Source organism: Pagrus major, chromosome 18 (assembly GCF_040436345.1).
Source record: "Pagrus major chromosome 18, Pma_NU_1.0".
Lineage (NCBI taxonomy): Eukaryota > Metazoa > Chordata > Actinopteri > Spariformes > Sparidae > Pagrus > Pagrus major.
In genome coordinates, this window is record NC_133232.1 from 17,700,933 (window position 1) to 17,713,889 (window position 12,957).

The 12,957-nt window shown below is 38.3% G+C and overlaps 1 protein-coding gene across 1 annotated transcript in view; it reads left to right on the forward strand.

The window, feature by feature from the left end:
* The window catches only part of pigg (phosphatidylinositol glycan anchor biosynthesis class G (EMM blood group)), a 71,024-nt gene that overhangs the window by 34,028 nt on the left and 24,039 nt on the right, over positions 1–12,957 (forward strand). Inside the window, exons 9-10 of the mRNA XM_073486317.1 lie at positions 7,356–7,759; positions 10,888–11,079. Coding sequence (XP_073342418.1) covers positions 7,356–7,759; positions 10,888–11,079 — 596 coding nt within the window. The remainder of the gene's footprint in view (positions 1–7,355; positions 7,760–10,887; positions 11,080–12,957) is intronic.

Sequence of the window (12,957 nt, forward strand, 5' to 3'; positions counted from 1 at the left end):
GCAGGCTTAACTGTTAAAGCCAACAGCACAACAAAGGGCCCATTACATTATATTACAGAAGCTGCTGCAGGATTAATCTTTGTCCCATGCTCCCATTGTTTTCAAAATCCATTAAAACCAGGTCACATTTCTGAAAAACTCTGCCACTTTGATGAACATAATCCATCATTTTAAATAGCATATGTGTTGTATTATTTTTTAACACGACTTTATAACCCCACAATCATTGCACTCATATCAGAAATGTTCCGGTCTGCCAGATTTGAATCTTCAGATATCATTGTGCGTCTCCAGCAAAACGGTGCCTTCCACTCTGCATTACTGCCAGAGGAGGGTTACTCCAGAGTGGCATGATGGGGAAAGTGAAAATTGTCCTGTCAGTGCAATAGCCGTGGTGTTCAACATAAAGTAGCCTGTAATATAAGTGCAGTAGTAGACTGTGGATGTATTAAGAGAACTGATACACTGTTTCAAGATAGCACCCAGTTCATTCCAGTGAAAGATGTTCGCTGGGCACTTACACAAAAAGGTTTCAGCCCTCTCTGGACCCACTGGTGTAGTTGCAGTTCATCTTGATGGTGTTATTAGGTAAACAATAAAAACTGAACATTATAGCCTTCCTGACGGAGGACTTATTACAGATTGCATGAGCTTTAATTAGGTTCATCTAATAAACTACCAACTGAGTGTAGTTCTTCTTTGGCTAAGTTGGCTGACTTCCTGCTGGCTCCCTCTAATTTTTAATGGACTTAATTTTTTATAATACAAATAATCATGTTGAGATTACAGCCATTTTTTTAAAGTTTTTAAATTCAAGTTAAGCGTCCATGCTGGCGACAGCCGTGCTTGAGGCATTGTTTCATTTATAGACAAAACATGATGCCTCCAGTACATTCGTCCGTATGTCCATCCGTCCCAGTCTTGTGAACACGATATTTTAGAAATGCATTGAGGGAATCTCTTCAAATTTGGTACAAATATCCACTATGACTCGAGGATGTACTGACCAGAATTTGGTGGCCAAAGGTCAAGGTCACTGTGGGGTAAAACACATTTTTAGTCATAACTCAACAATTCAGATTTCAATAGAATTTAAATGTTGAAAAGGATAAAATGATGTGAAGATATGACATTCGATATCCTAAAAGTCCAAGGTTAAAATGTTCTGGCCATTCTTCAACGCCATAACTCAGGAACAGCAACTGAACTGATGCACGGAAGCATACAACTGCAAGATGTTAATTCTAGTTTATCATACAATTAGTCCTGTTGGAGTTTACAGCTGTTTCTTTTTTTAATGATTGTCCATGGTAAAATTCCTTTCTGGGTCTCAAAAATCTGCAATTATGGCCACTATGTCAAAAATCATCAAAATGTCAGCTGTTTTAAAAGCACTTTGAAAATAGTAGAATCTTATAAACTGTGTAAATAAAACAGACTTCAGTACAACAGACAGAAGGAGGGTCAGGCTTCACTAACAGCTAAAAAATAATTGATGCATTTACAAGAGCATTATCAGTTGACTGAATGGAAAAGCAAATATAACGTAAATGCGTCAGTCATTAAAAACGACTTGCAGTAAAGTCATCACAATTATAAACTCTGTTTCAAAGGTAGATCATTTTATAATGAATGGTAGTTTTCAACATAGTCAGCTGTAAACGAAATCAAAGAAAAGATGCCACATCATGTGCACCAGACTGTCAGTGCAAGAAGAAAAATCATTAAATGTACAGAGTTGATGGACGAAGAGGATCAACAGTCAAAAATTAAAACTAACAAGCAAACAAAAGAAGATGACAGGGCTTAGAAAGAGTTGTTTGTGTTATTTTGTCTTCTCTATAACAGCAATGTTGAAATTTACTTCAACAAATAAAAATAATTGGCAGCAGTGTTTTGACTGCTCTTCTAAATGTGAGCAATCAATCATACATAGTGGGGCTAGTTATTCAGACAGTGGAGGCTTTCAGTCTTAAGTGTTTGTTTAAATTGGCCTAAAAGATGAGTCCTCTTTACTGCTGCACCTCTTTGCTCATTATAATTTATCTGTAAAGGTTACATCTCATTTCCCTTCTGGGAACTCTGAGAAAGTACTGATACAGCAAAATAAAAGTCAGAAGAAATCCACTCGGGCCATTAGGTTGGGTGAAGACATCAACTTCCAAATCTATACTCTGGAGCATGTGGAGGAAATATGTTGTAGATTTCTATGTAAGAGTAATTGGAAACATTTTTTCTTTGAGTTCACATGTCTCAGAAATGTCAAAATAATTGTGAACATGATTTATTATGGCAATGATTGGACCTCTGAAGAGAAGTGTGCTTCCTCATCCAGCAGGAAGTCACCAGAACTTGGCTAGAGAACAGTTAGACAGAAAGTTGTGGCTCAACTCGTGCAAGCAAGCAAAAACCAACTGAACCAATGTATGCATCAAACATGCGTATAGTAAACTGAAAGTATTACGTTTTAGATTGCACCCTTTTGTCTTAGTGAATGGCAAGATAACCACAAAATGTAATTAATTTATTAACTGTTAGTTTGGGCAAACACCTTGATAAATGACTTAAAGCAACATTGTGTAGAAATTGGCATTTTGTGGGATTTGGCTCCCCCCACAGTTTCTGAGTGAAACACCACTGACAAACACAGAAATACAAATCCCAGGTCTTTAACAGTTTGTCAGACATAATGTAGGTGCTAACTACAAGCAAAACTCATTACATCATAATAGTGTTATGTGTTGAAAACTTGTATGTTGAAGTAAACATGTATGTAACACTGTGATCCTACCCTCTCACTGAAGTTACATAGTGCAGAAACAAGTGATAGCTGAGACAGAGACACCATTCATCCTATTATAAGACACTGTACCAGACACATGATTTTGAAGCTATAAACACATGGAAGTGTATCTTAATGAATATGAATGCATAGACATACAGAAACATGTATAAAAGAACCTCAGTGCTGGATCCTGATTGGCAGGTTGCTCCAGCCACACAGTTTAAATGATACAGGCTGTAAAAGGTCATAACAGTCTATATTTATGGACAATAAACTGCAGCTGTAATCTCTCCTCAGCTGTAAAAGCTGTGTTAATTTAGTTCTAAAAATCCTACTGCAGATATATTTTTACCTTAAAAATGTAACTATTCTTTGAGGGATCACATACAGTAAATCTACAGAAGCATTTCCAGACTTGCAGTTGATGTTGGAATTAATCAATCAAATCTTATTGATTACTTTGACAACCTTGGTCCAGAAAATGTGATTAATCATTTTCAATCATGGCCCATCTTCATGGCCAAAATCTTTATCTCTGTAATAACCTGTGTGAGGAAATGCAATTAGTAGAGTCTGAGTCCTCTAAGTTATGACTGACAACCTCATTTTGATATTAGGACTAGATAATGAAGCTGTTTTATTGGTACACTATATTAGCATTGGTAATGAATTTGCAGGGAAGTCTTTTGAGATTCTTCTGCCAAAATTCATAATTTTTGACAGTTTTCAGTTCACAAAAACATCTTGAATTACCATTGAGGAGAAAAAAAAGTAGGAAAATGTTGTGCAACAAAGTTCAAAGAATAATTATCTAAAGTCAGGTAAAGTTTGTTATATTATATAATCACTTGAATTAGTTTGGATCTACATGCAAAGCTGCGCCTGGTTTGGCTTGACAAATGACTGCATTGTGGGCGGCATCCAAAACCTTTATTAGAACTATCCTGATTAGTTTCTCTGCGAGACAGAGTTGATAACTGGAAGATTAAGCACACTTACTGACTCACAACTCTGAGCAAAAATATGATTAGAATTCCAGTTGAATGAATTTTAATAACCTAAAGGTGAGTGTACTTTATTTTAAAAATGTAGTGTCTATGAAGGAGGTGACAAGTTATAGAGTGTTTGAAAGAGAATTTGAGACAATACAGATGTGTAATGCTAAGTGTAAAATACCAGAAATATTAAAAGAAGATTAAGAATCCCTTAACCAATGTATTATCTGAGCCTATAAGGAGCCTGCAATAAAACGGTTTGTGAATAGGATTCTCTTTTTTGCCTGAGTGAAAATATCTACATGTATTTCTCTTCAAAGAGTTGGAAAGTCCGGAGGGCTGAGTCAGAAAGGGTGTTTCACAACTGCATGATGGAAAGTTGGGTTCAAGGGCCTGCCAGTAGAATATGATAAATCATATACCTGTCTTAGACCAAAGAGTCATTCAAGTATTTCCAGAGTTATTGCAATCTGACTTGTCACTTCAGTAGTACTTTTCTTTAAAATTTTAGAAATTTGGTATGAACTGGGATCGATGCAATGATGGCAGCCGAGGTCTTTATTTCAGACAAAAGGTCATCCTCCTGTCATTTCACTGTGCTTTGTCATAATGCAGAGAAGCGCATTGACAGGGCAGAAGAGTAATATCCTTTATCCATCCCCGGCACATTAGGCTTCAGTGCAGGTTTATCTTGATGGATGTTCTATAGTATAGGTTGGCCCTGAGAAAGTATTTCTTCATATTATGCTCTTTAAAATAACATAAAAGCATATCCTAGCTGTCTTTACTTTTTGATTAATACATGTTTTGATAAATAAAGTAATAGTTCAACATTTTTTTCACTTTTAAACAAGGGGAAGCAGCTAATCCACTTATCTGGACATATAAAGGTCACTAATTAAAGGGTAACTCCACCGATTTTCCACTTTAAAGTGTGTTTACAGGTCTTTGGGAGTCTTACTGCATATATATATATATGAAGTAAAATTAATATAATATATAATTAATATAAAATATGATATAAATATATATAAAATAATATAGAATAGCATGTAATCTCATAAATTTCCTCAAGTGATGTCACTCAGTGGCTAAGTTGCATTGTGGATAATGTAGGCACCATGTTTTTAAAAACAGTCCACTGGTCTAGCATTGCAGTCCCATAACACTGTTGGATGTATTATGGAAGGTTTAGAAACAAATTATCAAAATCAATACAGATCAAATCACCTTTTTTATTCCAAATATTATTCTTCCTTTTCAAAACCTGGGGCCTACATTACCCACGATGCAACTTAACCATTGAGTAACATAACTGGAGGCAATTTATTAGATTACATGCAGCTTCCTCAAGAGCCACAAAAGCCTTCATATTCTGTTTATGCACATATTTTGTAGTACTCCCAAGACCTTTACATTTACAAAGAGTGTAAAAATAACAATTTGCGGCTTTACGAGTGGTTAAGTGCTGGACTATTTGTTTGTCAGACCCGTGACTTCCCAGAGTCCCTGGTGATTGGAGCCTCAAGATGTAAGTTTTGTTGAGGATTCATACAGAGGAAGCACGCAGAAACATAAACTTGGTTCTAGACCAGTAAGTGACTTAGATCAGCATTATTAGGACATTGATTCTCTGCCTTTCCAGTGCCCACTGCAAAGATTTCAGATTGGTTGTAATATGTCCATGTTTCTTTGTTTTGCTAAGAACTCTGCCAGCTGCATTTTGGGTAATTGTTTGATGGCTTAACAGCAGCCTGAATAGATCGAACAGAGGGGGGCCAAGTATTGATCCTTGTGGTACCCCATGCTCAGCTGTTTGGAAGTAAGATTGCCAATGCAGATAGAATAATTACTGTCTTGGAAGTTGGACCTGTACAAGTTTGAAACAGGAGGGTGATGCTATATATAAATGCCTCCCAGTTATTACTTCTCTTATGTTTGTATTCCATCTAGTTTGAAACAATGAGTATGCAGAAGACTTACTCAGTGAAGGAAAACATGAGGAATTGTTGATTTTGAGACTTCACAATTTGCCAACCACTGGAGGAGAAAGAGACATTAACAGGAAGCAGTGGAGCTGGAAAAACATCGTACAGCTCCCTTTGCTGTAAACCATGACAGGTTCTTATCTCAAAAACAAAGTTGTAGGCATACAGGACATTAATCCTCTTCTCAGTGATGCAAGGGTAGCTCGGATTTCTGTGAAGAATAAATGGGCAGACCCAGCTTAACCAGAGACCTGATTCAACCCTGGAATATGTGTGGGGTAGAGAACTATATTGGAGGAGACTTTAGTAACGTACAGGGTTTTTCATCTGGGAGACATTCCCTCAAAACTTGGAAACAAAAATTAAGATTGACTTTAATTACAAGACAACCTAGATACTCATAAGGTACGAATATACATGCAACATAGCAGCTGCAGCACCTAAATTTGCCACAGTTGAGTGATATTTTTTCCTTTTTTGGGAACACAACTAAAGAACAGAATATTTAATGGCACAGCATTATGTATAAGTAAACATGCATATGTGTGAAAGCTTGGCAGAATAATAGCCTGTGGATTTGTAAGGGGAAAAACAAGTATTAAACAGCCCCGTCCCACAGTGAACTGGTACTGTAGCCTGCAGGTAGCCTATGTACAGACTCAGCCTCTCTTTCACCTCAAGGTGAACACAGGCTGAGATGCATGTCTGTATTTGTTTGTGGGGCTAAAATATTGCTGCTGAACTAAGAGGTTGGCTGAACTTCATTTGAACTTGCTTTGTATGGCAGTGTGCTCTCACACGGTGAACAAAATAATTTGCATACAAGTACGCGACTGGACAAACACCAAATTTTAAAAATGTGATGGAGGCAGCATAAGTGACCAACCACATTTTACAAATGACAGCTCACGGTCACTGTCTGATGCACTAAAAAAATGCCTCTTTACATGCAATAAAATGAATCTCATGTCTTGGCAAAGTCTGGATGGTGTGTCTTTTACACAGTTTTCTCTTTTTTAAGTTTGAAATGATCTGGGTGAGATAATAGAGCATGTATAAGTTGTTGCAAAATGAACCGTACTATTACCAAGTATATGGATCTTTTAATGGGTATCATGTGATGAGGTTTTTCAATATTGAAGTAGATTGGTATGAATCAGCCAAGCACTAGTTTCATCCAATAATTATCCCACTGAGTTTAACAGTTAAAACTGCTATTGCATCCACATCCACATTTCCATGCCTACACTGGCATCCAAACATGACCTGTTGCTTCAATTTGTGAAAAAAGTTGAAATCTTTCGTGTATTCTTTTGTCAGAACACGCTACACTGACTCTGTTTTTTTTAAATGGCATAATGTCATAAGTGGCTTTAGTTGGTCCTTGGTCCCCCCCCCCCCCCCCCCCCACACACACACACACACACAAACCCAAACAAGATATCAAAATGTTATTAATCTGTTTTTAGGTTCAAGACCAAACTGTCTGCAAAAACTCATGGATATCTGTCCTTTGATTTATGTGCACTTTGGACATTTTTTTACTCCTTGCTTGAAAGCTTCTTCCACTTTTGTTTTCTTTCCTAGTCTCCATTGAAGAGCAGTGGCAGTGAGTGGTCACTATCAGAGCTGGATGTTTTGCTGCTGGCTGGCACAATCGGACACACTCTCAGCTTGGCTGCCAGCAGCTTCGTAGAGGAAGAGCACCAAACCTGGTACTTTCTACTCAACACTCTCTGCCTCGCCGTCTTCCAGGATGTCTGCCGCAAGTACTTCAGAGAGCAGAGAGGCTCTGGAGATGAAGAAGATCATATCCTCCCTTCCAAAGACAGCTACAACTCTGCTCACCCTAAAGCAGAGATTTGCTCAGAGAAGTGGTTAGCGCTAGCCACGCCGCCCTTCACTCTGGTCTGCTGCCGACTGCTGCGCTCCCTCAACCAGACCGGGGTGCAGTGGGCTCATCTGCCTGACATGGGACATTGGCTTAACAGGTTGGATTTACCAATATTTAAAATGATGAATATTATATAAAGAGCTATACGAGGCAAAATTGATCACCCAAACAGTAAAAAGTTCTTAAACTCTGGAACTCTGAAATGGCCAATATTAATTAGATAATCACATAAATAAATACAAAAAAATATTAAAGAAAAATTAACCAATTAATTCTAATTATAAAACCTCTGTATTATGGAGTGTTATTTTATTATTTCATGTATTTTATTTTGGCAGTTTTTATTTCAAAATGTTATTTTTTCAAAGGCTGCTTTTTATTTCACACTGGCATTTCTGCCAGTGACTTGTAATGTCACTTGTCATGACAGCGGTGTTGTCACCTCTCCCGACTTCTTTCCTCTCACCCAATCACATGCCCCCAGCCTTTTAGCAGGCTCGGAAACTGCTGCCAGATTATTTCATTACATCCTTTTTTTAAACAGCCAGTCTCACTGAAATCAAACAATATGAGCATAGATAAAATACACAGAAATGTACATACACAGAACAGTTGTTACACATTGAGAAAAGCCTTAACAAGTAGAAATCTGAAATGCTTGAATATAATGCTTTTAAAACCTTTCAAATCAATGACAGATTTTCATTTTAAAACTTAACTCGTTTCATTTGTGAGGAGAATACTCTTATTATGCTAATTTTCAGGTTCATCATTTTATTTTGGGTTACTAGAATAAGTTTACATGCTTTGTTTTCTCATGATGTCCCCTGCTGCAGCACTGTATTCCCCCTCTGTCTGAAACACTCTGTTTTAGCTCCGGTCTCTTGTAGGCCCTCCTCAATACCTTTTTAACTTTCAAGATCTTTTACATGCACAAGAACCTAAATATAACACTGAAGGAAAGGAAAAAAACAACAAAGCATATTAGGTCTCCTTAAATCCAGTTTTCCAAGATCTGTTTGAACATGTGGTAAAGATAAAGATTAGATTTAGATGTGATCAGGGAACAGAGATTAGCCAGCTACCGATCCTACCTTTCTAGACAGCTACATTGGCTTGAAAATTTGGGTATGTTTACCAGACAGCAAAACAAAGACAGACTGTTAACAACAACAGATACCTGGTTAACTGAGAATTACCTTGGCACTATTATGATGCTGAGCGGTTCCCCACGACACACCACTCTATGAATAGCAAAACGATAAAGTGGTTTCTCCTTCTCAGCAGTCTCAACATTAAAGAGCTGAATATTAACAGTGATTACACTGAAGTTTAGAAGTTAATCTAAAGGTGCATTTGATACAAAATCTGTTAAATCTGTGCATAAATCCCTTTGGGTGTAGGAACTCCATGTCTTTTTCTCTTGTTACCAAAGTCAGACTTTAGCAGAATATTAGCTCCACTACTGTTGAGGCTCTGAGAACAGCAAAATCTTGTTGCTGTTTGTTCTGTCCAACACTTCTGTACTGGAGACTGTAATGAGCATGGGGCTGCTAGCAGAGCTGAGGACTATTAGTCTTGTGTTACAGTGTATTTTAGGTGGATATGTGGGGACATGCAGGTGACAGGACATTACAAGAACTCATTTTCAACCCAGCTCCAGTCGATGGTGCGAGGGGGGAAATCAGTGGTAAACTTGATGTTTTAGTGTGAAAACACTGCTTTCAATGTTTAAGTACTGGTGTTCAGCAGTCACATGGGGATACATTCATTATTCATTATAAGACAGACACAGCAATTCGTCCAGATACCACAAGACAATAGTCTCAGGAGGCGAATGCAGCAACAAGATTATGATCTCCATTTGTCTCTCCACCTACACCGAAGAGAAACAGATCATTGTAACAAGTTCATTCCTGTTCTCTGGGAGCAACTGAAAGCCACTGTGGTAAATATAGAAAATCTCCCAAAGGTATAGACCAGGCTGGATGGGTGTAATGTAAAGGGTGATTACACTTTGGGAATGATTTATTCATCATAGACATTTAAGAGAAGGTACATGGTGTTAACAATATACATACAATGTTTTTAACTTCGACACAGAGATATATTTAAGTGCACTTTTCAGGCTGAGAACCTGACAGGACCCTCTACTTAGCATTTTTTAAAAGATTCAAGAAAGGAAAATAGCCCTCTGTGATTGCTAAGATTGTAGAAAAAGTGTGATTTCTCAACCTGTGACTGCCTCAGAGCCATTAATATTCTGTCGAGAGCATGGGGCAGGGGGATTATGGTTTCTTCTTTAACATGCATCACATTGTGGAATAGAGATGTGGATTCTGACCTTTTCCCTGTCCGGCGTTGCCCTTTCTTCCTACCTGCACTGCCTGTTGCTTGGATAATGAGATCTAGGCAGCGTTATGCCTCGTCTTGTCTCAGAGCAACCGACTTACACTGCTGTCTGATCCAGCTAACAGCTAAATACACTGCTTCTGTCCAACTTTGATACGTCCTTTGAGGTCTTATTTCCTGTCTGTGCTGTACTGTATAGCCTTAAATCCAGGAAACAATTGAAGAACCTCCTTAATGTTTAAACTACTGCTAGACGATATGACTGACAGTGTTGGTCTTATCAAATGTTCTCTGTTTCTCTGTAAATAGTCTACTTCAAGGTTTGAGCTTTCTGTTTTTGATCAATTAAATAACTTTTGCTCATGATACTTTGAAGGTGCAATATGTAAAAATTGGCTGCCTGTTGAATTCATACTCAAAACAAATGGGGGCAGCATATCACCAAAGTAGCTGCTAACGGCCGCTAACTGTAGCTGCAGAACGCTAGTTAGCTCAGTTAACTGTGCAGCTAGCAGTCGAGACTGGGAGCTTGTGTTGGTTGTTGGTGTTTACATCGCTGGCACAGGAGTGTTGGACCAGGACAGGCCAGGGCTAGATGGTTAGCATGCTAATTTCAGTAGACTAACACAATAATCTAGTAACACAATACATAGACAACAAAGTTAAAACTGTTATTTATTCACATTTATTTGATAATTGATTTAATTTTTTAATATTCTCAACTAAAATTCTTCCATTTCGCACCTTTTAAGGTAGAATAAAGAAAATATTTAAACACATACAATATATGCTGTCATTGTGTTTATAATGAATTTCAAGTTCTACATTCAAGGAAACTGAAGGTGTTCGTGTCTATTTGTTGTGTCTTTCCAGTTCTGAACACAGGACAGTTCTCTCCCTGCTGGCCGCCTTCTGTCTGGTTCTTATCTACCTCCTGGTTCAAAGACGGTGCTCATGGGTTTCCAAGGTTGCCCTCGCCCTCGGACTTTTGGGTGTCTACTGCTACCGGGCAGCTGTCGGCAATGTGCTGTTTCCCTGGCAACACTCGGGTCGAACTACATCCAAGTAAGTTTTGTGTAAAAGCCTACAATCATCTCTTCATTCACTTTAGTCAAATATCTGTCCTCTTTTAGTGATTTGTATTCGATTGCTGTCATGCAGCAGAGCGCGCAGGCTACAGTGCTGCGTGTGTCATCTGACAGAACACTCAGACTCACATCTCAAAATTGTGAGGTGATTTTTCTTTGCATCTTCCCACATTACAGATAATCTCCCCTAACCCAGTGTAGCCTCCTAAACAGACAGTGTCTTCAATTTAATTAATTACATTGAAAGGGCAGCCACGCAGTCCATGATTGTTTGATTTAAATTGCAGTGATGTCGACAGTCCTTTTCTTCTCCAATGCAAGTCTCTGGCACAGCCACAGCTCCTCTTGTCCTCCTCTGTAACAGATGAAAATAAAGTCACATTTTCACAACACAACGGAATAAGCTAGCTAATTAGAGTAGTGATTGAATAGGGAAAGTGAAGAGGCGGTATATCACCATGCAGATTATTGGAAAAATAGTTTTGTAAATATGCTTTTCATTAGGCTTGAAAATGAGTTTTTTCAGCTTCTATGATTGTAGTACAGGATCGTGCATTACTCTCCATTGTTGAGTCGTAAAAAGTGTGAGTAGTTGGAGGGTTTGGAAGTTAGTAGAAACTTCTGTGAGACTCTGAAGATGTACAAAATACAGTACAGGCTGGAAAGAGGAATTTGAAATCAGAAATCGGAGCACCTGTTAGCACTGAACAGCAGCCATTTTACACCTTTAGATATCAAATCTTTCCTCTGGCAGTATTACAGGTCTGTGTGAGGTTGTGTGCAAGCAGTGTGGCTTGAGAGACGGCAATGTCAGTCAGTCGGTCCATCTGTACTTTTTTCCAGACTGCTCTAGACAATTATTAGACAGCTTTTTATAAAGTTTTGTACAGATATTCATGGTCCCTGCAGGATGAGTTCTAATAACTCTGCTAGTCCTTTGACTTTTTATAAAGTGCTACCAGAAGATAACTTTAAGCGTTGGACAAACCATCTATCAGTGTCTATCGTGAGCTTACAACCAATCAGATCAACAGTAGCAGAGCACTACCATCAGTAAACCAGCTGGTAAATCAAACTCTTCAAATACATATTTTCCATTGAGATAAAGCCTTCAGCACACTCTTTTCTCTTCTTTCAATAAAATAAACTCCCCAGTTCTGATATAATTGATGCTATAGCAGCATCTATGCCAACCTTTTGAGGAGCCGCAATTGTTGTCGCCAACGGTCGCTTCTCTCGTTCGTCGTTTCATCTAAACCATGACTGTAGCTGCCAGTAGTTTCTCATAGGATGGTGATTGGTGATTTGTGATGTCACATGATCTTGTGAATGCAGCTACCTAGAAAGGTACACCAGAAGGTTCATGTTAGTAGTTTCAAGCATGAACATGTTTTCAACAACTACTGGATGGATTTGGTTCATGTTTCCCAAGGTGTGAATGGTATTCACTTTGGTGATACCCTGGCTTTTCATTTAGTGCCCTTGTCAAATGACGTCAACTGGGCAACTTGTGTACCAACATTTTCTCAGACTTTCCGAGTTGAAGCTCCGACTTGAGGCGGCGCTCAGGATAATTTTCCCAGTCAGAAATACGTGTTTCTGATTGTTCAGACACCATTTGTACGCACTACTGCCTCAGAGAGCTGCTAACATGACAGGATAATCATATTAATCAAGCAGTTCTTATCAAGAAGAAGAAATTGTAGTTACTGTACTGATTAATGACGAGGAGGTTTTTACAGCTTTTTGAAAAGAAAAAAAAGTTTTTTTTATCTGGATTGTTAAATTGCTCCAGAGTTTCTCCCTCCATCACTGAAAGATAAATCTTGAGAAGAGTTTGGAGTTCTTCTGCCTG